The sequence below is a fragment of the Nyctereutes procyonoides genome, unplaced genomic scaffold, assembly GCF_905146905.1.
Source record: "Nyctereutes procyonoides isolate TBG_1078 unplaced genomic scaffold, NYPRO_anot_genome, whole genome shotgun sequence".
In the NCBI taxonomy this organism is placed as follows: domain Eukaryota; kingdom Metazoa; phylum Chordata; class Mammalia; order Carnivora; family Canidae; genus Nyctereutes; species Nyctereutes procyonoides.
The window spans coordinates 7169668-7194677 of NW_026575042.1; the positions used below are offsets into that span (position 1 = coordinate 7169668).

At 45.5% G+C, this 25010-nt stretch overlaps 1 protein-coding gene across 1 annotated transcript in view; it reads right to left on the bottom strand.

Annotated features, from left to right (window-relative positions):
* TRANK1 (tetratricopeptide repeat and ankyrin repeat containing 1) overlaps nt 1-24045 on the bottom strand; it is a 108228-nt gene extending 84183 nt beyond the window's left edge. The window contains exons 1-2 of the mRNA XM_055321456.1: nt 23948-24045; nt 2336-2467 (exon numbers count right to left, since the gene is read on the bottom strand). Of these exons, the coding sequence (XP_055177431.1) occupies nt 2336-2467; nt 23948-23970 (155 nt within the window). The 5' untranslated portion in view covers nt 23971-24045. The remainder of the gene's footprint in view (nt 1-2335; nt 2468-23947) is intronic.
* Nucleotides 24046-25010: the final 965 nt, after the last annotated feature.

Sequence of the window (25010 nt, forward strand, 5' to 3'; positions counted from 1 at the left end):
AATTAGCTTTGGCTGAGGTGGGGCCCTCACGATCAGATGAAGAGGCACCAGAGAGCTTCCTCTCTGTCGCTCTCTCTCCACCATGTGAGGTCACAGTGAGAAGGTAGCCATCTGCAAGCCAAGAAGAGAGCTTTCACCAGAAACTGAATTGGCTGGCACTTTGATCTCAGACTCACCAGCCTCTAGAAGTGTGAGAAATAAGTTCCTGTTGTTTACTCAGGAACCAGTTGGTGGTAATTTTGTTATGGCAGCCCAAACTGACTAATACAGTCCCCCCGCTTAGGACAACTTTCAGGCGCCAGACAGCCTACAATCAATGGCTGGCTGACATGGAAATCAAAAGGTCATCTCTCTTGCCCCAAAGTGGTACCAGCTTTGCAGTACAGCTACTGCTCCAGAGCTCCCCAGGCAATCAGGCTGAAGCCACCTCCAGTTGACACACCCACCATCCCTGCTTGGAGCCTTCCCCTGCCCCATCCTGCTTCCCTCCATCCCCTTCTACTGGGAGCACTTGCTCAGTAAATCACATACACCTAAAATAAATCCCTTTGTCAGTTGGCAGTGACAGGAAGGCAGGCAGCAGGTAGACAGGCAAGGGGAGCAGTGTCACGAAGGTCATGAAAGAACACGTGAGGCAAAGTCTCATTAGGGACCCCACAGTGTGGGGTCAGTCCACAGCCATAACCACTACACAACATCTCCTCTTTAAGAAAGTCAGATTCTTTGTGCTCTTGACCCAGCTCTGACACAGCTATGATCTGAGCCAGGAGGGGCAGACTTACAGGCCCAAATCAATGACACTCAACTCACATTCAGCTAGAGGGTAAGCACCAAGGTGAAGGAAGGTAGGAAGGGGGAGCTATGATTCAGGAATGTCACCCAGTGGCATTTCCCAGTACAAGTGTAGGCTGCATACACTCCACAAATGCCTCCTCTAACTGGAGCTGTTCCCAAAGTATGGTGTGGTGGGAACCTCGAGGGGCCCTAGGATCATTTCAGGCAGCCCACAAGGTCAAGTATTTTCACAACAGTAGCAGGCTGAACAGTGGTCCCTAAAGAATATTACCTTTTCTTGGCAAAAGGAACTTTGCAGATGTGATTAATTTCTAAATCTTCAGGGGTGATTATCCCGGGGTAGGATTCAATCACAAGGATCCTTATGAGAGGCAGACAGGGGGAAGACATGGCTACAGAACAGGAGACAGATACAATGCAACAGCACACTGGAAGGATGCACTTTTAAGATGAAGTAAGGGTCCACAGGCCAAGGTGTGCAGACAGCCACCCAAAGCTGAACAAGGCAAGGAAATAGATTCTCCTCTGCAAAAGCCCAGCTCTGCTGATGCCTCAGTTTTGGCTTCATGAGACTCATTTCGGACTTCCACATCTAGAACTGTAAGGTAATAGATATGTATTGTTTTAAGCCACTAAATTGTGGTAATGAGCTACAGTGGTAACGAGGAAATAAGACATGTGCCTTTTTCACACATTCTCTCATACGTGTTCAGGGAATCTTCCAGAGGCTACACAATGTATAATATCGTACTGGATCGCAGGCAGAAGCAAATATGAGAAGTCAGATGTCTTCTATTGAGACAGATGTTAGAGAGCTCTGCAAAAATGAAAAATGTGCCACTCTCACAAAATTTTTGGGTTTGGAAAATACGCTTATCTTTCACATTATCACACATCTATCACATTATGCTTATATTTCACACTTATCTTAACACATTAAAATGTGTTACCCAGGTTAACACAGAATGAGCTCATTATTGGCATTTTAAGTAGGTGAATGAATACATATTTTAAGTTTATCTCAGTTCTAAGTTCAAATCCAGGCTACATTGATGGCTACAACTTACATAAACAAAAGCTTTCAGGGGTCCTCTGTAGTTGTGAAGTGTGTTATTGTCCTAAAATGTTTGGGCACAGGTTGACTTGAAGCTGAAGGGGCGGGGGAGAGGTGAGCCTGAGGCCCCCTGGGGTACACACCACCATAGCCAGGTGGCACAGATAATCAGGAAAATGAAACAAATGACAGCTGAGAGCTGGGGACTTGGATCCTCCCAGGAACTTTGATTCCCACCACCAGACAAAGGGGAAGTTCTCCAGCATTTACCAACAGTCTCCCTGTGTTTCACTTTCTGTTTCTCTATGATTTAGTCTTCTCTGTGCCATTTCTGAGCTCATGCATAGGAAGTGGGAAGAAAGAAAACAGAAACTTAGGCGGTGTGATACGAAATGAGAAGAAAACAGAAGTGACAGGGTGAGTTTCCATTTACTTAAAAAAAACAAAAACAAACACCGAAGGTGGGGAGTAAATCCCAGCACTTACCCCCACTGGTATAACTGCAGAAGAATCTGGATGGCTTCATCATACTTTCTGATGGCCAGAGAGAAGTTCCCATTCTTTAGAACCTGGTTGCCAGATTCTTTGAGCAGCTCAGCGTAAGCTGTGGGATCCATCCTGTGGGGAGACGGAGTTAAGGCTCTCTGCCAAGCCCCAAGTGGGGCCCCGGCTCTAGCCCTTCACGTCTGCATCACTGGGAGTCAGAGAGGCAGTTTGTTCACTCTGGCCCCACCCACTTGCCAAGAGCACATCCTGACAACGCCCCTTGCCACCAGGGGACCAGAACAGGGCATCTGATAAGACCATTTCTCCCCCAGTTCTTTTCTGACCTAGGTGGCAGCGACCAGAGGAATGCCATTTCTTCAGGCACCGAGGGAGCAGGCTGCTGCCACCCACAAGGCAGCTTACACCCCTTGGGTAGCATCCACCCCCAGAAGGGGCAGCTATTCTCCAAACTGGCACTGTTGTTCCTTTCTTATTTACCCCCTGTTATGGCCCAGGAGGCACTGTCCTCACTGTTCAGATGAGGAAACGGGCTCACTGAGGTTCAAATCACTTTGCCCAAGGAGCTGCTAATGGCATTCCCCGGTTCTGACCTCACATCTAAGTTTCTGCTCTTGACCCCTGTGTTAGATCGCCTTTTGGTACAAGAAAAACTCAGTGGACAGTCCTTGCATTCTCTTGGGAGGGGGAAAAGGAAGTGCTGAAGGCCTCCGTGTACAAGGGCCTAGGACACAGAGCCACAACCACTGCCTCTCCTGCCCTCCTCCTTTCCTTAAACACTGTGAAATAAGCCTCAGAGTATTTGTCACTCAGATTACTTCTTTCAGGTCATAACTTCTGTCTTATTCATTTTTGTAGCCCTACAGACTAGCATATGGTGGGCACTTAAATATTTGTGGTGTAACCGATTGGAAGGCCAGCTCCAGAAGGTGGCCTGTTACGGATTCTCTGTGGTGTGGCCTGAGTAGTCAGAGACAGGTGCCCAGAGCCCCATCTGCCTACGGAGTCCAGGAGTGTTTGCTGAGCAAAGGTAGTGGAAAGGAGAGGTCTTGGGAAACCTCGAGAAGGAGCCACCAAGGAGGCAGAGAAAAGGTGGGACTCAGAAGAGATGCCCCTTCACATCTCCTCGTCCCAGGAAAGGCAAGGTGGGAAGAGGAGTCTGGATTATAAACAAGGACAATTCTGGTGTTTGCATATGCCACACAGCTGGGAGTTGGGGGGGTCACATAATCCATTGGAGGGGTCTAACATTATTGATCTTAGATCTTAGATTAGTTTCAAATCTTGGTGTGGGGTTCTGGAACAGGGGGAGCAGCAAATCTAAACAGATACAAGTGATGGCCTATTTTAAACCCATATGAGGGATCCCTGGGTGGCGCCGCGGTTTGGCGCCTGCCTTTGGCCCAGGGCACGATCCTGGAGAACCCGGGATCGAATCCCACGTCGGGCTCCTGGTGCATGGAGCCTGCTTCTCCCTCTGCCTGTGTCTCTGCCTCTCTCTCTCTCTGTGTGACTATCATAAATAAATAAAAATTAAAAAAAAATAATCTCTAAACCCATATGAGCTTACTGAGGATAGGGTTTTGGAATGGCACTGCGTTCCACAGCCAGAGCTGTATCTGAATTGAGGCTCACGGTTTTTAAACAGGTCAGAGTACAAAATTTCACCCATACTTTCCATTAAATAATCTCTCAATTCCATGGCTCAAATTTATATAGAGATGATGGAGTTGAACATGAAGAAATGTTCAAGAATTGATTGACTACAGATGTAAACATGTTTCTCTTCCAAGTATTGTCAGCTATATATCCAGTTTTTTAAACTGGCCATGATTGGACAACTAGGAAAAAGAAGTCACCGTTAACCACCGACAGATTAATATGCCTCTTTTGATGTTTTTATTAAGTAATCTGTATGCCCAACGTAGAGCTCAAACTCATGACTCTATAATCAAGAGTTGTATACTCTACTGACTAAGCCAGCCTAGCACTCCCATATGTCTCTTTTAGAAATAACTTTCCAGTGCAAGAAAAGGCCAAGAATTTGTCCAGAATGTGTAAGGTCCTAAACACACAATTCACATAGGAATACAAATAATTTCTAAATATATGGAAAATGAATAAACAGGATCCCCCTCACTGATGACCAAAGAAATGAAGAATTACAACAAGGTGTCACTGGAAAATACTTTTAAAAATGACCTCAGATGTTGGGGGCTGTCATATGCTGTTTACAGGGGAAATATACTACATCATGGATAGATTTAGTCTCATAGATATTTACCACAGTAAAAAAGTGGAAATAACCCTAAATGTCTTATAACCCATAATGGATTTGAATCAGTTATAGAATATCCATATGGTACAAGACCACACAGTTAATTCAAAAATCAAGTTGTAAAAGAATACGTAATGATTGGCTAAGTTAGTAAATGAAAAATGCAGCCTACACAAATAGGTGTATAATTCCAAACTGAATTTTTTTTAAGATTTTATTTATTTACTTGAGAGAGTGAGACAGAGAAAGAGCCAGCACAAGCAGAAGAGGAGGGAGGGCTGAGGGAGAGGGAGAAGCAGACTACCTGAGAAGAAAGCCCGATGGGGGCTCGATTCCAGGACCCCAGGATAATGATCTGAGCAGAAGGCTGACGCTTAACCAACTGAACCACCCAGGCACCCCCTAAATTGAATTTTAAACACACACGACATATTAAAAATATGCCAAAATGTTAACTAACAGCCACACCATTGGGATTAGGCAGGGTTTTAATTTTCCTTCTAGTGCTTTTCTGAATTTTCAACTGTTCTACAATGTACACCATTAATAATCAGGACATAAATGTTATTAAAATGAGACTCTTTAAGGGCTTACTGAAGAATTCAAACACAAAACATTTCTACTGTATTTATACGTACAATAAAACTATTCATGTCAGAATTTGGGGTATTTTTTATACTCCTCTAGACACAAAGAATGAGCTCTTAATGTTAGGTAAGCAAACATCAGAGGTATTACTTTGCTTGTTTCTGCTTTTTCTTGGTAAAAATCACGTCACAGGAAATAGGGGGATTGCCAACCACACAGAAAGCTTTTTGCTTCTTAATAGGATTTATTGGCAATCACATTCTCATTACAGGGAGGAATGCTTTACATCTCTTCCTTAGAACACAGAGGGCTCAGCTGTTGGATCTTTTTTTTCTTTTTTAACAACTAGGCAGTCTGTTTATAGGATGAAATTGTTGAATACAAGTGGTAATGACAATGCTCTTGATATGTTCTGAGCACCTCCTATGTGCTCTCCATTAATCATGCCATTTCATTCTTACAAGAAAGCTCATGAAGCAGTCATGATTGTCCCCATGTGACAGGGAAACTGGGGCTACTTGTCACAATTATATGGAAGGTGGCACTGGAATCCAAACCCAAGTGGTGTGACTTTATACTCTGAAAAACCAAGACAGAGGGTCAAAGGTCAGCACCCAGTCAATCCCCAAGACGTGATGATTTGGCTGGCACCCAGCGCTCACTTCCAGTTTCAGTGGTGGTATGAAAGCTAAGAGTAGACATAGCGTCATTGCCTTTCACCGTATCCTTATCAGAACTCAAGGTCCAGTTGTGGGGAGGTGTCGTAGGCTGCTCAGTTACACCCAAGGAAGTTAGAAACAAGAAAAATACAAATGCACTCAGTAGATTGTCAAACAGGCAAATCTGAAGCAAAGCAGATCCTGGTTGCTGCGGCTTTTATTACCTGCTGCATATTACTCAGGAAATTCTATAACTGAATTATAGGAGCAGAGCAAAAACTGCAAACAGGGGTGGGCTTGGGGCCATTAATACGGGCAGAAGGAGCCTTCATCTTCATACACTATTTGAGTGCCACCCAAAATCTTGATAGAAAATTCATTTTCTTGTTTTTTTTTGGGGGGGGGGTATTTTTCCCTTACTTATTAAAATCCTTTCAAAAGACCCCAAAAGCAGTAAATGATCTAAGATGAACTCTGAAATGCTGGGGATAGAGAGAACTCCAAACGAGGCCAGGGAGAACAGTTCTTAAAACTGACTCCTTCCTACTCTCCATAGGAGAAAAGGCAGCCACAGACAGTCTGGGATAAAAATCCAAAGTCAAGAGGCACTTGGGTGGCTCAGTCAGTTAAGTATCTGACTCTTGGTTTCAGCTCAGGTCTTAATCTCAGGGTTGTGAGTTCAAGACCCATGTTGGGTTCCATGCTGGGCATGGAACTTAAAATAAAATACTACTTAAAATAAAATAAAATACTTAAAATAAAATAAAATAAATAAAATAAATCCAAAGTCAGAACTCATTCTGGGGAGCCCAATTTGTTTTCTTTGCCTTTCTTTCTTTTTTCCTGGGGGCAGAGACATAAATGCAGAAGCAAAGTAGAGATTTTCTTAAGAAACTCACTCACATTTTTATAAAAGGCCTGTGGAAAAGTATGAATTACTAGATCCAAGCCTTTCCTACCTGGGTATTTAAACAGAACTAGAAAGAGCAGACCATTGTGTTGGCCCCTCTCAGCTGTCTCACCAGCCTGCCCCAACCCATCAAAGCCCAGCTCAGTGACCTGCCATAAACCCAGGGTTGTCCCAATCCAGCCAATCCCCTTTATCAATCAATTTTAAATTATTCCACCTCAATTTATAGCCTCATTTATCCCCAACTACATGTACACCAAAGTCAAGATGGTGATTTGAAAAGCAGCTGACTTGTCCAGCTCGAAACTGCTCCTGTGAAATTTTATCCTAAAAGCCATCCATACTCCTAGCAAAAAAGTAAACACCATAAATAACTACCTCCCTGATATGCAGAGTCTCTTGATTGTTTTTAAATCCATGCCTCTTTTTGGCATATAACATTAGAGAATACAACATTAGAATATGGAGGGCGAGGCAGATATCTCTTGAAAGTGATATTTAAAGCCAAGATCCAAAAAATGAATAGTTGGGATATTGAAGGGTAGCGCAAGGAGAATGGTATATGCAAAGGCTCTGAACTTCACAGTTCAAGAACTGCCAGGGGTAGGGGACAGAAGTAAGACTAGGAAGAGGTAATGGCCACCAAGAGAATGACCTGCAATCATGAAGGCCACCTGAGGGTCCTAGAATTCATCTTAAATGCAATTGGAAAAGCAGCACTGTCCATTACAACTTTCGATGATGCTGGGAATGTTCTGTTCTGTACCATCCAATACACTAACCACTAGCTATTACACACTGGAAATATGGCTGCTACAACTGAAGAAATGAAAATTTTATTTTATTCAATTTTCACTAACTTTAATGTATATATCTAATGTGACCAGTGACTGCTACCCTGGACAGAGCTAGAGGGTTTTGAGCTGGGGATAAATTAAAAACTAACTGCATCGTGCTAGTCCCAGGCAAGATGGGGAGAAATGGGCCAATGGAAGACAGATTTAGACAGCAGATGGACTTCAGGGGCAGAAAGGGCAGGAAAAGTCGACTCCAAAGCTTTAAGTCAAATTTTATCATGCATTACAGAAATAGAAGCTCCAGTTTCAAACATACATACGTATAATGTTGAATTCTCCTCTACCCATACACAGCCTGGTCCCTGAAGATAGCCCTTCTGATGACCCTGAACCAAATGGGGTAAAGTATGTGTTCTGTGAAGTACACAATGTTGGAAACACACCAAAGACTGAGAGTGGATCACCTGTGACTATCAGGGATGTAGCAAATAGAAATCTATTCTACAGAGGAAAAAACAGAAGTATTGAGAGAAAATCTCCTCCACCATTTTTAAATGATTTTATGAAACTTATCTAATTTTTAAAAGATGATACTAATGTGAGAGTAGGCAGACCAGTGGGACAAAACAATATCCAGAAACAAATATAGACTATGAAAAAACTTCACGTGGGATAAGGATGGCTTTTTAAGGGGTAACTGGGTGGCTCAGTTGGTTAAGCATCTGCCTTCCGCTCAGGTCAGGATCCTGGGATCAAGCCCAAGGTCAGGCTCTGCTCAGCAGTGAGTCTGCTTCTCCCTCTCCCTCTGCTGCTCCCTCTGCTTGTGCTCACTTGCTCGCTTGCTCTCGCTCTCTCTTGCTCTCTCTCTCTCTCTAATAAATAAATAAAATCTTCAAAAAATAAATAAAAATTTTAAGAAAAGATAGTTTTTTAATAGATGGTAAAAGAATGAATCACTTTGGTATAACTGGCTGAATATCTGGAAAAGAAATTAAATTTCTAACTTGTACCATGTGGTAGGCTGAACAGTAGGCACACACGCCCCTACCAAAGATGCCCACACCCCAAAGCCTAGAACTTGTGACTCTGTAGATGTAATTTAAGATTATACACCTTTAGACACGGATATCATCCTGGATTACCTGGGTGAGCCCAGTCTAATCACATGAACACCCAAAGCATGAAACTTTCTCTGACCAGAGTCAAGAAGATGCTAGAAGAAGACAGGAGAGATGCAACAAGATGTGGAACTAGAGAAAACCCAGACGCATCACAGACTTCCTTGATGATGGAGAGGAGGCAACATCAAGAAGAAGGTAGGTGGCCCTGGAACCTGAGAGAGACTTCTGGGTGATAGTCAGTAAGGGCACAGGACCTCCAATGCTACAGCTGCAAGGAACTGGATCCTACCAGCAATATGAATAAGCCTAGAAGGTGCTTCTTTGCAGACCCTCCCAGTAAAAGCCCAGTTAGCCAATACCTTGACTTCAGTCTTATGGAACCTGCCAAGTTAACCCAGACTTCTGACCTACTGACAGTGACACAATTCATTTATGTGGCCACCAAGTCTGTGGTTGTTATGAGAGAAATAGAAAACCAATACAAATTGTGTAATAAAATGCACAGCAACATAAAGAACCTCAACAATAGCATGATGAACAAAAGAAGCCAGACTCAAAAGAATGCATATTGTGTGATTTCACTTCAATGACGTTCTAGACCTGGCAAATCTAAGAAATGAGAACAGTGGTTGCCTAAGGAGGGAGGGCTATTGATGGGAAAGGGGAATGGTTGCACTTTTGCAGGGAATGGAAATGCTCTATATTAAAGCTCATTGAACAGTACACTTAAAACCTGTGCCTTTTATTACATGCAAGTATCTCATTTTAAAAAAAATGATTGAAAAAAAGAAATCATAAAAGCAGTAAGAGAAAATATACATACAAATTTTAGATCATCTGCAACTGCTCCAGGAGGAAATTTGGGAATACTGAGCCAAGTGACACATACATATAGCCTTTGACCTGGCAATTACATTTCTGGAAACCAATCGTACAGACTGATTGCACACACAGGAAATGGAAAATGTACAAGATTATTCACTCATAAAATTGTAGTTATAAAAGCCTCGGATCAGCCCATTAACAGGAGGCTGGTTTAAGAAATTACAGTGTAGCCCCCCCACACACACAAAAAAGAAGTCTTACAGAAGTGTTTAAAAAGGAAAGAAAAATAAACAATGAAGATGCTTTCTATGTACTGATCTGGGATAATCTCCAAAATACTTTGAAAAAAACAAATGCAGAATAGTGTATATATCACATTACCTTTCGTACAAGTTAAAAAAAAAACGAGGGAAGAGCTGAATAGAATTGATATTCGCATTTGCCTACATGTGCATAAAGAAGTTCTGGAAGGATCCACCAGAAATAAAAGTATTCACCTTTTTGGGGGGATGGGGTTGTGGGCAGAGGAGAGAGACTTACTCTCTCCTTTCCATGGTAACTTTTTTGTATTTTTTTGATTCTTAAATTAGATCTGTTCAAAAAAATTTTAATGCCATGAAAAATATGGAATGTAACCTTCACATTCAAGAAGGAAGGCCACAAGACACGGATGTCCACTCTCACCACTGCTATTCAACATAGTATTGGAAGTCCTAGCCTCAGCAATCAGACAACAAAAAGACATTAAAGGCATTCAAATTGGCAAAGAAGAAGTCAAACTCTCCCTCTTCACCGATGACATGATACTCTACATAGAAAACCCAAAAGCCTCCACCCCATGATTGCTAGAACTCATACAGCAATTTGGTAGCGTGGCAGGATACAAAATCAATGCCCAGAAATCAATGGCATTTCTATACACTAACAATGAGACGGAAGAAAGGGAAATTAAGGAGTCAATCCCATTTACAATTGCACCCAAAAGCATAAGATACCTAGGAATCAACCTAACCAAAGAGGTAAAGGATCTATACCCTAAAAACTACAGAACACTTCTGAAAGAAATTGAGGAAGACACAAAGAGATGGAAAAATATTCCATGCTCATGGATTGGCAGAATTAATATTGTGAAAATGTCAATGTTACCCAGGGCAATTTACACGTTCAATGCAATCCCTATAAAATACCATGGACTTTCTTCAGAGAGTTAGAACAAATTATTTTAAGATTTGTGTGGAATCAGAAAAGACCCCGAATAGCCAGGGGAATTTTAAAAAAGAAAACCATATCCGGGGGCATCACAATGCCAGATTTCAGGTTGTACTACAAAGCTGTGGTCATCAAGACAGTGTGGTACTGGCACAAAAACAGACACATAGATCAATGGAACAGAATAGAGAACCCAGAAGTGGACCCTGAACTTTATGGTCAACTAATATTCGATAAAGGAGGAAAGACGATCCACTGGAAGAAAGACAGTCTCTTCAATAAATGGTGCTCGGAAAATTGGACATCCACATGCAGAAGAATGAAACTAGACCACTGTCTTGCACCATACACAAAGATAAACTCAAAATGGATGAAAGATCTAAATGTGAGACAAGATTCCATCAAAATCTTAGAGGAGAACACAGGCAACACCCTTTTTGAACTTGGCCACAGTAACTTCTTGCAAGATACATCCACGAAAGCAAAAGAAACAAAAGCAAAAATGAACTATTGGGACTTCATCAAGATAAGAAGCTTTTGCACAGCAAAGGATACAGTCAACAAAACTCAAAGACAACCTACAGAATGGGAGAAGATATTTGCAAATAACATATCAGATAAAGGGCTAGTTTCCAAAATCTATAAAGAACTTATTAAACTCAACAGCAAAGAAACAAACAATCCAATCATGAAATGGGCAAAAGACATGAAGAGAAATCTCACAGAGGAAGACACAGACATGGCCAACATGCACATGAGAAAATGTTCCACATCACTTGCCATCAGGGAAATACAAATCAAAACCACAATGAGATACCACCTCACACCAGTGAGAATGGGGAAAATTAACAAGGCAGGAAAGAACAAATGTTGGAGAGGATGCGGAGAAAAGGGAACCCTCTTACACTGTTGGTGGGAATGTGAACTGGTGCAGCCACTCTGGAAAACTGTGTGGAGGTTCCTCAAAGAGTTAAAAATAGACCTGCCCTACGACCCAGCAATTGCACTGTTAGGGATTTACCCCAAAGATACAGATGCAGTGAAACGCCGGGACACCTGCACCCCGATGTTTCTAGCAGCAATGTCCTCAGTAGCCAAACTGTGGAAGGAGCCTCGGTGTCCATCGAAAGATGAATGGATAAAGAAGATGTGGTTTATGTATACAATGGAATATTCCTCAGCCATTAGAAATGACAAATACCCACCATTTGCTCCAACGTGGATGGAACTGGAGGGTATTATGCTGAGTGAAGTAAGTCAATCGGAGAAGGACAAACAGTGTATGTTCTCATCCATTTGGGGAATATGAATAATAGTGAAAGGGAATATAAGGGAAGGGAGAAGAAATGTGTGGGAAATATCAGAAAGGGACACAGAACATAAGGACTCCTAACTCTGGGAAAAGAACTAGGGGTGGTGGAAGGGGAGGAGGGCGGGGGGTGGGGGTAATGGGTGACGGGCACTGAGGGGGACACTTGACGGGATGAGCACTGGGTGTTATTCTGTATGTTGGTAAATCGAACACCAATAAAAATTAATTTATTAAAAAAACATATAACACAGAGAGCAGAATGAAAGTAAGAATTTAATAAATAAGTGCATGGTGAAGACACTAAAATTATGCTAAATTGAAATGAAAATACAACAGAAAGTGGTCCATGGAAATTAGCATCCTAAAACACTTTATATTATTTAACCAGCTACAGATGAACTGTTGACATGTTATATGTAATACATACCTGACTTTTGATTTGATCCAATGTTTTTAAATCCTGTACCTCATCTTCTAAATTAATACGATAATGTGATAACGCTGAAAAAAAAAAAGGAAGGCCACCCTAATGATAGCAAAAGCAGAAACCATAGACATACATTCATAAAAAACTTAAAACTTCTGTACATCAAAAAGTCCCCAGAATACCCTGCATCAGCAAGATGATAGAGTGGAGAGTCACTCACAAACAGCTGATGTCTGGGTAAAGTGGTGGGGGATCTGTCTATGGAAATAAATGCACATACTTCCCCACATCTAGTTAGCTAATTCAGAATGTATTCTACAAACATATTTCTTTCAAGTACATGAGGATATTAACTGCCTTGTCCTTTATGAAAGCGAAAGCGTGATACAAATCCAAAAATCAGTAAGTGGAGACCTTTATACAAAGAAAGGTACAGCAGCTGAGTGCAGAACACAATACAGTTGTTAAAACCATGAAGCTGATCTAAATAAGAGGAAGCCATGTCAAGATGTGCAATGAAGGTGAATAAAGCAAGCTAGCAAACAATTTGTAGAGCTACTTGGAGAGCTTAAGGATATATCTGTGTGTATATGTGTACACCTGACCCACTGGAAGAATTTCTGGAAGGCCTTAAGAAGCAAACAAGAGTGGTGATCTTTGGGGAGTAGATCTGGGAATGGGGAGAACATTCCCAAACTATGATAGAATGAACTTCCATTGATGTAAGTCACCCAGTTTGTGATAACTTGTTATTGCAGCCCTAGGAAAAGATTATGACACCTTTCTGAACACGCTCCAAGAGTCATGTACATAGAAAGGACTTAAAGTGAGACGGTTGGACTAAAATTTCTGGAGTAAGGAAGCCAAGGCTCAAAGATTTGGGAGCCTGACCACAATCATACTATACCGATCACCAGAGCTGAAACCCAGGCTTACCTCCCAGCCTCCACCCAGTGCCCTGGCCCACACCACTGTGGATGGGCAGGAGGGCCAGGACGAGAACCCAGGTCTTGCCCCTGGTCTACGAAGGTTCAGGTTAATGGTACCAGCAGTGATGACCTCTGTGAGTTATTTGAGTGTAATCGCTGCAACATTTACAGAACCTTTGCTTTGTTTACCCAGCAAAAAGAAAATATTTAGTAAAAAACATAGCCCTAGTATTTGCCTGTTTCCACAGGGGTTCCCTGAAATTACCAGTCAGTTAAGCAACTACAGCTGAGAAAATCTGAGCTTCAAGGCCTGCCTTGGATGAAGCACTGCAACATCTGAAAATGCCCCAAACTTTCTCTACTGTGATTGCTCCTTTGAAAAGGAGGGCCCATGTCCTGCTTACAAGACCTAATAAACCCTTGTAGCAGGACAGTCACCAGGGTGCACACACTCTGGGATGGCTGCTCGGCTCACCACAGAGGCCTTCTGAGCGGACGTCTGAGGTACACACAAGCAGGCTCCAGGGCCTCCCATATGTTCTCTGTGCCAGACCTGCAGGCCAGAGTTCCCCAACAGAACCCTTCCCTTGGGACCCTTGAATGAGAACTTTGGGAAGAGCTCCTCCAGTAGTGGCAGCTGGGGTAGGAAGCTCCAGAGGGATATAGCCTTAGCCCTCCACCCTGAGAAGAAGCCACTCTGGACTGAGAAAATATACTACCTATACCCAGAGAGAGCAGAAAGAGGGGCTCCCTCCACATTCCCCTGCCTCTGAGCCCAGCTGTTTCTCTACTCCTTCCCTAGTTACTAAAAACATCGGCAGTCTTCTAGAATATTCCTCCTTTTTACCTAAGCAAGTTAAGTTGCTCTTATTTTCATTCACTAAAGAGGGAGGACATGAGAGAGGCTTGCCCATTTCATCTCTCTTTATAGCTTCATATTAGACAAGGATCTGTATCGGGGATCCTGCCCCCACCCAACCCCAGACACCTGCAGTCACATTCCTTCCTACAGGGCCTCAGAAAGCCTCAGAATACTTCCCCCAACATTCATTCTAAGTGGTATTCCCAAAGGAATCCTTTGTGCCATTCCCAGATGCACACCAGAGATTTGAGCCAAAACTCAATGTGTGCATCCAGATACGAACACCCAGAGTGCCATACCAGGGAACAACAGGCTGAAGATAAGCCCACTGTTTCTTACCTCTCCCTCCGCTTCATCATCCCTAAGAGGCACATAGGCCCCAGAACAGCTAAGTCTGGTTTGCACACATCCCGTAGAGACATCTGCCCCATCAGCCGGGGTTACTACAGTATCCGCCTCATGGTCCTCCCTTTGCCCCCAGCCTCACCTACCTGTAGCTCAGCCTCCTCACTGCCATTGGTAAGATTGTCCCCAATCCATCAGATTACATGCCAAGGGGGGTTTAAAAGCCTCCAGGATCACCCATCCCACCTCCTCTCAGGCATCATTTTCATGAAAGTTCCCAAAGGTTTCAGGCCCTGTATGCAGCTTTTATATAGTTTAACATCCTGAGTTACAATCCACTCATTCTCTTGGCATGTATCCCCCCACATAGCCTTTATGCTTCACGCCCTGTGCTAGATTTTTCTGTTCTTCCCAGTAGACTAAACTCTTAAGGCAGAAACTAAGTCCTACTGAGTCTTATTATGTCTGCACCAGGAGCTCAGCATTGTTAAATGAATAAATGACTTTTTGGTTATTTCTTTACTTATCAGAGACAGGTGAGTAAATTGGAGTTATAGGAAAGGAAGAAATGTTCTAGAGTTTAATTCGAAATAGACAATTTCACTCATGGTTTTAGATTTCTGACCATTTCCTGAAAATCCAAGAATGTCAACTATTCCCTTAAAGAAGGACACAAATTTAATAAAAGCCAACCACATTAAAAAAAAAAAGCCAACCATAAAAAGGACAAACCAGAAACAACCAGATAAGTCTAACCAAAATAAAACTGCCAAAGCTCTTAGCTACTTGGGGTAAACAAATTTATAAGCACCAGTTGAAAATTCAACAGACAGCATACAAGGCCATATATTCCATGTGAAATTCTATTCCTGGAGATTCAGAAATGCTAAACGCAAAGAATAACCCTGTAGATCAGTGGTTCCTAGACTTTTGGAACTAACAGAAACATTTACACACAGAGAAAAGAAACTGAAAAGAACTTTGGGGCCTGGGTGGCTCAGTTGGTTAAGCCACCGATCGACTCAGGTCGGATCTCAGGGTCATGAGATAGAGCCCTTGCCAAGCTGTGTGCTCAGCACAGACTCTGCTTTAAATTGTCTCTCCCTCCACCTCTGCCTCTCCCTCCTTCACTCAAAAGAACACACTTTCTCTCTAAGGAAAGAAAGAAAGAAAAAGAAAGAAAGAAAGAAAGAAAGAAAGAAAGAAAGAAAGAAAGAAAGAAAGAAAGAAAGAAAGAAAGCAGGGAGGGAGGGAGGGAGGGAGGGAGGAAGGAAGGAAGGAAGGAAGGAAGGAAGGAAGGAAGGAATTGAAGGGAATCTAAATAGAGTTGCCAACTCTCTATTTTGCCAAATAAAGACATTTTTCTAAAAGCATACCATCAGGGGGCACCTGGTTGGCTCAGTCAGTGTAGCATGTGACTCTTTATCTCAGAGTCATGATTTCAAACCCCATGTTGGGCACAGAGTTTACTTTAAAAATTTTTTGAATTAAAAAAAATGTTTTAAAGTATACCATCTACTGCCTTCATAATTTCACTCCAAAGGAATATTTGGAGGAATATTTTAACTCCAAAAAAAAAAAAAAAGCCAAAAAGAAGAAAGAATGTAAACTCAGACCAAAGACTGCCATTCTTGAAAAAAGATGAGCCAGGAGCCTTACGGTACATTGTAGGCTTGGATGGTGTACACATAGTGTGAGCTTTGAGAGTAGACAGTCCAAATTTCTAAAACCACACCAGGTCACTAGAAGGTATTCAGGAAATACCGCTAAAAGGCAAAGATGGATCAATTACAACTCCTAGTTCTGAAGTGGAGTCCCAATCACTTGACTTCCCTCCCAGCTGGGAGCTGGTGATAGGCCTGATTTCTCCTCACTGCATGCACAGAGTGGCATCCTTCCATTTTGTGATTTGAATGAGAATAGTCCAAGGCAGATGTGTGATAACAGTTGAAATTTACTGAGCACTTACTGTGTGCTGAGCCCTGTGCTAAGCCCTTCTCGGGCATTTTCTTATGGAACATCCCAAACAATGCTAGTGAGGGAGGTACAATTATTACCCCTAATAGTATAGGTCAGGAAACAAGTTTCAACAATGTGAGGAGAATTCTCCAAGCAAGGTACAAACCGAAGTCTGATACCAAAATCTGCATTCACAACTCTTCAGAGAAGATGAATATAGAAAGGGTGAGGGTGACTGGGGGCCTTCAAAATTAAAATCAAATCCAGGGACACCTGGCTGGCTCAGTTGGTAGAGCAGGTGACTCTTGATCTCGGTCGGGGTTGTAAAATCAAGCCCCATGTTGGGTGTAGAGATTACTTTAAAAAAAAAAATTAGATCTCTGCAAAAGCAAACCTGAAGGAAACTGAAGAGTGAGCATTCCATACTCTGCCTCAAGACAGATGAGGAAGGTAAGCATCAGCCAGCACAGGTTGCTTACAAATCCTGACTCAGTGTCTTCTAAATCCAGACTGCCCAACAACTACCATATTCCCCTCAGTTAGCTTTCCCATTCTCCCTTGGAGCACCTGGGAGTTATAAATGGTTGTGAAGTCAGGGCAGCCCCCAAGGAGGACACAAGGCCTTTCTCTGACAGCTCTGGAAAAAAGGTGCTTTCTCATTCAAAGGAGAACTTCCAGTTTGGTTATAGCAGCCCTGTCATCTCCTCCTCCAGATCCGCCCCCAAGGCTCTCTGTAATCATTTAAATGCTGATTAACGGCCTCTATTCCACCCCCCATCTTCAAAACACAGCAGTCTTCTTCCCCTCTAATCTGGAAGGCAAGATAAACCCAGCAGAGGGCTAAAACACCATCCACTGCAGCATGGGGAGGGTCTGGAGGCACCCAGGAGCACCCCATAAAACAAAACAGTCTCCTCCAGACACGGACGGCTGAAAGGCACACCCCGCGAAGGGAGGGTCCTTAGCAGTGCTGGGAGGACCCAAGTTCTAGCCTCAGCTCAAACACCAGCTGACAGATTCCTGAAACACAGGAAACTTGAACTTGGCCTTGAAAAAAGTATGAATTTTAGCCAGTCTGAACAATGTATTCATCCACAGTCTCAGCCTTCCAGATAAAACACAGAGTTACACACACACACTTTCCATGGCTCCTAACCCCATTTAGAATAAAGTATAAATAGCTCAGATTCTCATTCTAAGTCCTACACACACACACACACACACACACACACACACACACACCCTTTAACCTAGCTTTCCAATATTCTCCAACACTATCTGCCTGCCATGTTGTAGCCACATGACCCTGAATTCTTCTGGCTCCCTCCCTCTCACGCGCCTCTGCAGTGCTGGAGCTAGTTCCCGAAGGAGAATATAAAGATACAAGTATCCTCCTTATATGAGAAAGGCCAAAAATATGGAATCAAGTCACACTTTACCTCTTCTGGGCCTGGTACCATGTTAGCCTAGGCCTAGTTCCCCTCCTGAAAAACAGAGACAGCATCGCCTAGATAACTGGACTCCCTATTTCCTCAGTCAGTCAACACGCATTCATTAAATGCCTACTATGCACCAGGCAACTCGAATGGATGCCTGGGATATATGGATAAGCACAACCCACCAAAACACGGCTGCCCAGAAACTTACATTCTGGTGCAGGGACATCTGTAAAATGGGGATTGCTCATACTACTTCTGTGAGAATTACGTAAGAGAATATCTGAAACACACCCAACATAGAGCCCCGCTCAAAGTCAACTGTTATTATTATTACTATTATTATATTTAGATTAATAGTCTAAGCCCATTTGCTCACTATTATTCTTAATAAGAAGCTGCTTCTTTTATCTGGACTGTCCCTCCTTCCCTCCCGTATCCCTCAATCCACCTGCTGGTAGTTCTCTTCATCTCCCTAAGCAGGGTTCACAATAACCTCTCCTTCTTCCTCCTGGAGAGGATTCAGGAGTTGGCAACCATGTTGGTCTATGTCTCCACTCCTGCCTTCTCACAGATCTGCCTGGTATTAATTCTGTTCTACTGCCACGAGAAGCACCTACAGCTCATATGTTTACATCCTCCATAGGTCAATGCAGGCTTCAGTATATGAAGAGAATTCACTTGGAAAATGAAGAGCAGATAGCAAAGAGAAGAGTAAGATGGAGGGGAGAAGGATGGGCCTATCAGAGGGAAAGTCTGAGGTCCAGACTCTAAGGACCCTTAGTACCCAGCCAATAAGTTTAGACTTGAGTGAGCCCTCAAAGTTGCCAATTTTTGAGCCTCCAGGAAGAGTGGACCTCAATGGGCAGAGGACGAGCTGGTCCAGAGGTGACCAGAGGAGAGAGTCCCTGGAGGCCACAGCTGGATGTGAAAAGCTCATTCCAGTTCAAGGCTGTGAGCCAGGTATTCTTGTCACTGGGAATCAAATCACCCAGGGTACTGGGCACTGTAATTCTCTATATTTTCTGTGTTGTGTAGTCGGGCCTGGCTTTCCCCAAAAATATCATCAGCATTTTCCAGGCTTAGCAGTCTTGTTCCCTCTCCAAATGCTACCCCACTGATAAGAGGACCCAGTGCTTAAAAATAAAAACATGTCAATCTAAGTGTTGTTGGATCTTCAAACTCAGAGAGAGCCAAACTCAGACCCATCCTGGCTCTGACAGACAGAGAGTTCCATCAGCTTACCAGGCTCATAAAAGCTCAGGTAAATGTATCATGATGAGTGCAGCAGGTGGGCACTGATACTGACCAGGGGAAAAAATAGAGTCAGTTCAGGTAAACTGAGTCCAGGGTAGCACAGGTAAGGTTCATTCACCTTTCCAGATATCCAACAAAAACAAGGAAGCAAGGCAATGCTTACTTATGAATGTTAAGACCAAGAAAAATGTCTGGTTAGGAAGAATGGACAACCACACCAATCAAAGGAGAACACTGCTCTTGGTTTGGGCACGGTGACATTTTAAGGTTCCAAGATGTTTGTTTACCTGGTTCAATACTTTTTAAGTTTAAACCCGAATGCTCTCCGCATCACTGCCACTGTCCCCACCATCGATCTCTGCTGTAACTTCAAGTGTCATCTTTGCTAAAGAAAGTGTCTATTTCCCCAAATTCCTCTTTCTCGTAAAGATTTCCCATAACAACGAATTGATGGCCTTAAGAACTTTAGGCTGCACTCCGAGGAAGCTTGTCACCAAAGCCATGAGCCCAGAGCCAGCCGTGAGATCAAGTGGAAAACCAGAGGCAAGCCAGTGACGGCTCCACTTCCCCAACTAGAAAGGCAAACGAGAGCTTATTTCTTAATGTCAAATGAAACAACGCCACGCTCTCCACAATGGCCGGAGGCCCACACCCCAACCTCCACTTCAGTTCTTAAAAACATCCACAGGAGGGATCCCTGGGTGGCGCAGCGGTTTGGCGCCTGCCTTTGGCTCAGGGGGCGATCCTGGAGACCCGGTATCGAATCCCATATCGGGCTCCCGGTGCATGGAGCCTGCTTCTCCCTCTGCCTGTGTCTCTGTCTCTCTCTCTCTCTGTGTGTGACTATCATAAATAAATAAATTAATTAAAAAAAAAAAAAAACAAAAACATCCACAGGATCAATTTACCTTCCTCAAACATGGGACTTACAGGCTCCACTCTGGCTACTAAAAAGATCTGCAGTATTGTATGATCTCTTTTATGTATGGAATCTTAAAAAAAAAAAAAAAAACTCATAGATACAGAGAACAGATGGCTGATTGCCAGAGATGAGGAAGAAAGATGGGAGAAATGAGTGAAGGCATTATATATTTATGAAACAGAAAATTTAAAAAATATATATATAACTGATCTGACTTTGTAGGCCTCACTTTGGAGAAAAGATTTTCATTTATTTTTGTTTTCCATCTTTCAATTAACTCTTAACACTAATATGTACAAAATGCTGTTACCCATTCTATAAATAGAAAAGGATTCACAGAGAGGAACCTGGGTGGCTCAGTGGTTGAGTGTCTGCCTTTGGCTCAGGGCGTGATCCCGGGGTCCTGGAATGGAGTCCTGCATCAGACTCCCAGCAGGCAGCCTGCTTCTCCCTCTGCCTATGTCTCTGTGTTTCTCATGAACAAATAAATAAAATCTTTTTAAAAAATAGAAAAGGATTCAAACATTACTAAGACATGGCCTCTACCTTCAACACAATTTCAAATCTTAATTGACAGTTAATGAAGCTGTATGGTTGGCATATGATAAATCCCAAAATATAAGCTAGCCCTTAAAATAGTGACTAGGCTATGGTAGATGTTCACCAAATGTTTTGAGGAAATAGTATATGCATAAAATTATTTTTACAGCAATTATCTTTGGTATCTAGAGAGGATAAAGGAAGGTGGTACATTTTGTGCCATTTACCCAGTGACAGCTAAGGCTTTAAGATGAAAGATGGGGCCACACCTTAAGTGAACCTAAAGTAAGAAAAAAAAAAAAAAGTCAGCAGTTATAGACCCAAAAAGGGGAGGAGAGGGGCAGTGATCCTGAGAGATGGGAAACAAATGAGAGGGAACCTTGGGACACCTGGGTGGCTCAGTCAGTTAAGGTCGGGCTCTTGATTTTGGCTCAGGTCCTGATCCCAGAGTTGTGAGTTGAGCCCTGTGACAGGCTTACACTAGGCAGGGAGTCAGCTTGAGATTCTCTTTCCCTCTCCTCCTCCCCCCATTCTCTCTCTCTCTCTCTCTCTCTCTCTCTCTCTCTCAAATAAATAAATAAATAAATAAATAAATAAATAAATAAATAAATAAATAAAGACCCTTGGGCAGCTCAGTAGTTGAGCATCTAGCCTTTGGTGATCCTGGGGTCCTGGGATTGAGTCCCACATCGGGCTCCCTACAGGGAGCTTCTCCCTCTGCCTTTGTCTCTGCCTCTCTCTGTGTGTGTCTAGCATGAATAAATAAATAAAATCTTTTTTAAAAATAAAATTAAAATTGTTTAAAAATAAGTAAAACTTAAATGAGGGGAACCTTGTAATTGTCACAATTTGCTGCCAGAAATCATTTTCTGAGCCTAGCACAGGCAAGGGAAACCCAAGGAAAAAAGAAGGCTGGAAAAAAAGAATCATTATCTCAAGAAGCAAAAATGAAATGATAAGACGGTATATGCCATAGAAATGGGTCTTTGGAAGCAACGGAGGAAAACAGAACTAATCAGCAAAGAGACATCTGAGAATTCCATAAGAGCAAAGTCTCTATTTGGTCCCTCAGAATCAGAGGCTGGGACATCAAGACAGTGGGTGTCCAGTCCCAGAGCAACCCTTAATTAAAAAGACTAATGGGCAATGGGACTCGGTTTCTCCCTCTAGAAATGTTCCCAGCCTTGCTCCTAATGCTGCAGCTGTGGAATTCTGAGCAGAGACTTTAAGAATCGACTTTCAAACTCATGAATCCAGAGTCTGTGGTAGCTCTGCAGCACCCTCCTTCCTTCTTCCTCCACCACCCCAATAAAGGCCTAATGCCAAGGAGCCATTATGTCCCTATCTCTCCACAAGGTCTACAGGACCCCCACTGGCCTTCATGGCAGGCGGCCAGCTCAGTGTGGACAGACAGACGGACCTAGATTAACTAGAAGCGTCCCTTGTCTGCCTCTGTAGATGCTACTGGTGGGAACCACACAGCTATGTCCTATGGTACTCTCACTAACCAAGCATGAACTTCCTTACTCTGGTTCCAATTTCAGCCAACTTCATCCCTCCTACACCAAATCCCTCCCTCCAAAGCTGATTCCTCAGTGAAATTCTCATGTTCTCCTCCGTCTCTCCTGATATGTCCCAAAGAGAGCTTGCAGATGCAACCTACAACTGATTAGTCAATCACAAAATCAAGTCATGGGTTATGACTAGCTTTTTTAAGCAACAGAAAACAGAACAGAATAGAAAATACCATTGTGCTCCCTCCTGTAGAGAGACTAAATGTACTGTACAGCCTTCGTTGCAATTTTATACTTATGTATGTGGGTAGGTGTAGGTATCTATTGTGGGCCTGGGGAGGAGAAGGAGAAGAAAAGGAGGAGGAGGAGGAGAAGAAGAAGAGGAAGAGGAGAGGAGGAGGAGGAGGAGGAGGAGGAGGAGGAAACCCACATCCTGAGGCAGCTGGATCCTACCCTGGGGGTGAATGCCACACACACCTATTCTACCTCCAGCCTTTGTGGAGGGTGCAAGAACAGCAAAGGTTCCTTAGAATTCAAACACCCATCCTGCAATTCTACAAAACAGACCAGACTCTGCCAACCAGTTAAAACAAACTTCTGACTCTCTTAAAAGGTTGTGCTTTCATTAAGGCATAAAACAAGATGCTCAACAAAAGCCCCAGCCATCCGGGTAAACGCTTTGCCTCGAAAAGATACCTGGCACCGGGGAGGCTCAACACCAGGCAACGGGGAGGGGCAGGGGGACCCTGTCAGTGGGCATGCAAGGCCCTTCGCCCCCAGCTCTTTCTCCCCGCCTCAGGATTGATTGGGCCAGCAGCACCTGGGCTGCGGATCAGAGACCTCAGGATCCATCACCCTACTCTCCCCCTTTCCAAAAATTCTCTCTTTATTTTTCATGTTGCGCGTGTCCCCAGAAATTGTCCCTGGGAAGCAGGAAGCTCACAGCCTCCCGGAAACGCCAGTAGCCGGGAGCGAAGCTGGCCCGCGCTGCACCCCGAGGGAGTGGCGCTGCGGCGGCGGGGCTGCGGGACTCCCAGAGCGCGGGGAGCGGAGCGGAGCGCAGAGCGCGGCTCAGCGCCCCCGCCCCAGCCCGCCCCAGCCCGCCCCCGCGAACGCTCGCAGCCGGAACCCTGCACTTCTCGCCGCGGGGCCTCGCGGCCACCCCGCCCCACACTCGTTAAGCGGACGATCGGGGACTGGACAGCCCCTTTCGGGCAAGCCCGGCTCACGACCGCGCGCGCTGGGGACCAGGCCTGCGCGGGGCTGGGACCGCGACCCTCCCCGCCCCCCCCCGCCCCCCCCCCCCCGGCAGCGGCCAGCGCTGTCCAAGTTCCCGCGGACCCCGCCCCGCGCCCGGACCTGCCCGCCCGACTGCGTGCCCCGGGGGCGCGTCCGCCGGGCCGCTCGGTGCCACCTGCCAGCGGCCCCGGGGTCCCCCGCGGGAGGTGCGGGGTGGGCCCCGGAACCGCAGCTCCCGCGCCGCCGCAGTCCTGTCGCAGCGCTCGCCCTCGTCCCCGGTCCCGGCAGGCCGGAGCCGCCCCCCGCGCGCCCCCGCGCCACAGGCCCGGGTGGGCCCCGGGGGGCCGCGGGGCTCGCGGGGGGAGGGGGCGGGGTGCTCGCGCGCCAGCCGCCTCGGGGGTCGCCCACCCCAGCGCGGGCCCGGCAGGCCGGAGGCGCCCCCGAGGCTCCCGCGCCGCTACGCACCTAGCTGCCCGCGGGTCCCACATGGCCGGGGCCGCCGCCGCCTCGGGGGCCGCTTCCCGGGCGCAGGGCGCGGCGAGAGGCGCGGGAGGCCGCCAGCCCGGCTGGGGCGGGACGGCGGGAGGCGCGGGAGCGGCGGGGCCCCCGCTGGCGGTGGCGCGGCTCCCGGGCCGGCCGAGGGGCGGGGGCGGGGGCGGGGGGACCCTGGCGCCCCAGCTGTGCGCAGCGCAGACCTGTTCCAAGTTTCCACGTAGTTGCAAGAGCTCGAAAATTGTCACGTGCGCGTCGCCGCCGGTGGGAGGGCGTGTTTGTCACCGTGCGCCGAAGAGGCTCTCGGTGTCTCCCACCACGCGTGCGGGCGCCCCAATGGGGCTGGCTCCGGCCGCCTTCGGGAACGAGTGCGTCGAGTCGGCGGCCACGACGGACCCTGCCACACGCTTGGGCCTTGGGGGACTTCTGCTTCCCTAGGCTGGACCCAGCGCGACGGTGGGGAAACTTAGAACAGGGTCGGCTGACGGCTCCCCCCTCTTCCCTCCTGCTCCCTCCGACAGAGAAACCAAAGACCCCAGCCGCTGCCCAGCAGTACTGCGCGCGCTCCGCGGTCGCCTGGGACGGTGACTCGTGGGCTGCTCGGTTCCGGGGACATGGGCGTTCGGTGGGCAGGGGCCGGCGAGGCCCCGGGCGTCGTGACGCTCACCGCCGCCTTCGCCTTCGAGATGCTTGCGGAGGACTGAACCTCTCCCCGCGGGCGGAATGGCAGGGAAGCCCCTGGAAGGGCAGAGAGGACTGAAAGAGTTGGAGACGGTTAGGACGAACTCAGGCTGCCATTCCTCCTTTGGTCGTCGGCACAACAGCCCGCACAGCCTTTCCTCCGCTGCTCGGGTTCGGCCCAGAGCTTGTCTGGTATGGGGATCACTTCCCCACACGCCACGGGTTTGGCCCAACCCGACAGCGGAGAGCGAAGCCCAAGGTCCCTTTGGAGCAAGGACTTGGGCTACACTGCCTGCTGGCAATTCTCTCACCCATCAGGGGCCACAGCACTGGGCAGCCCCAGGGCGCGGAGGGG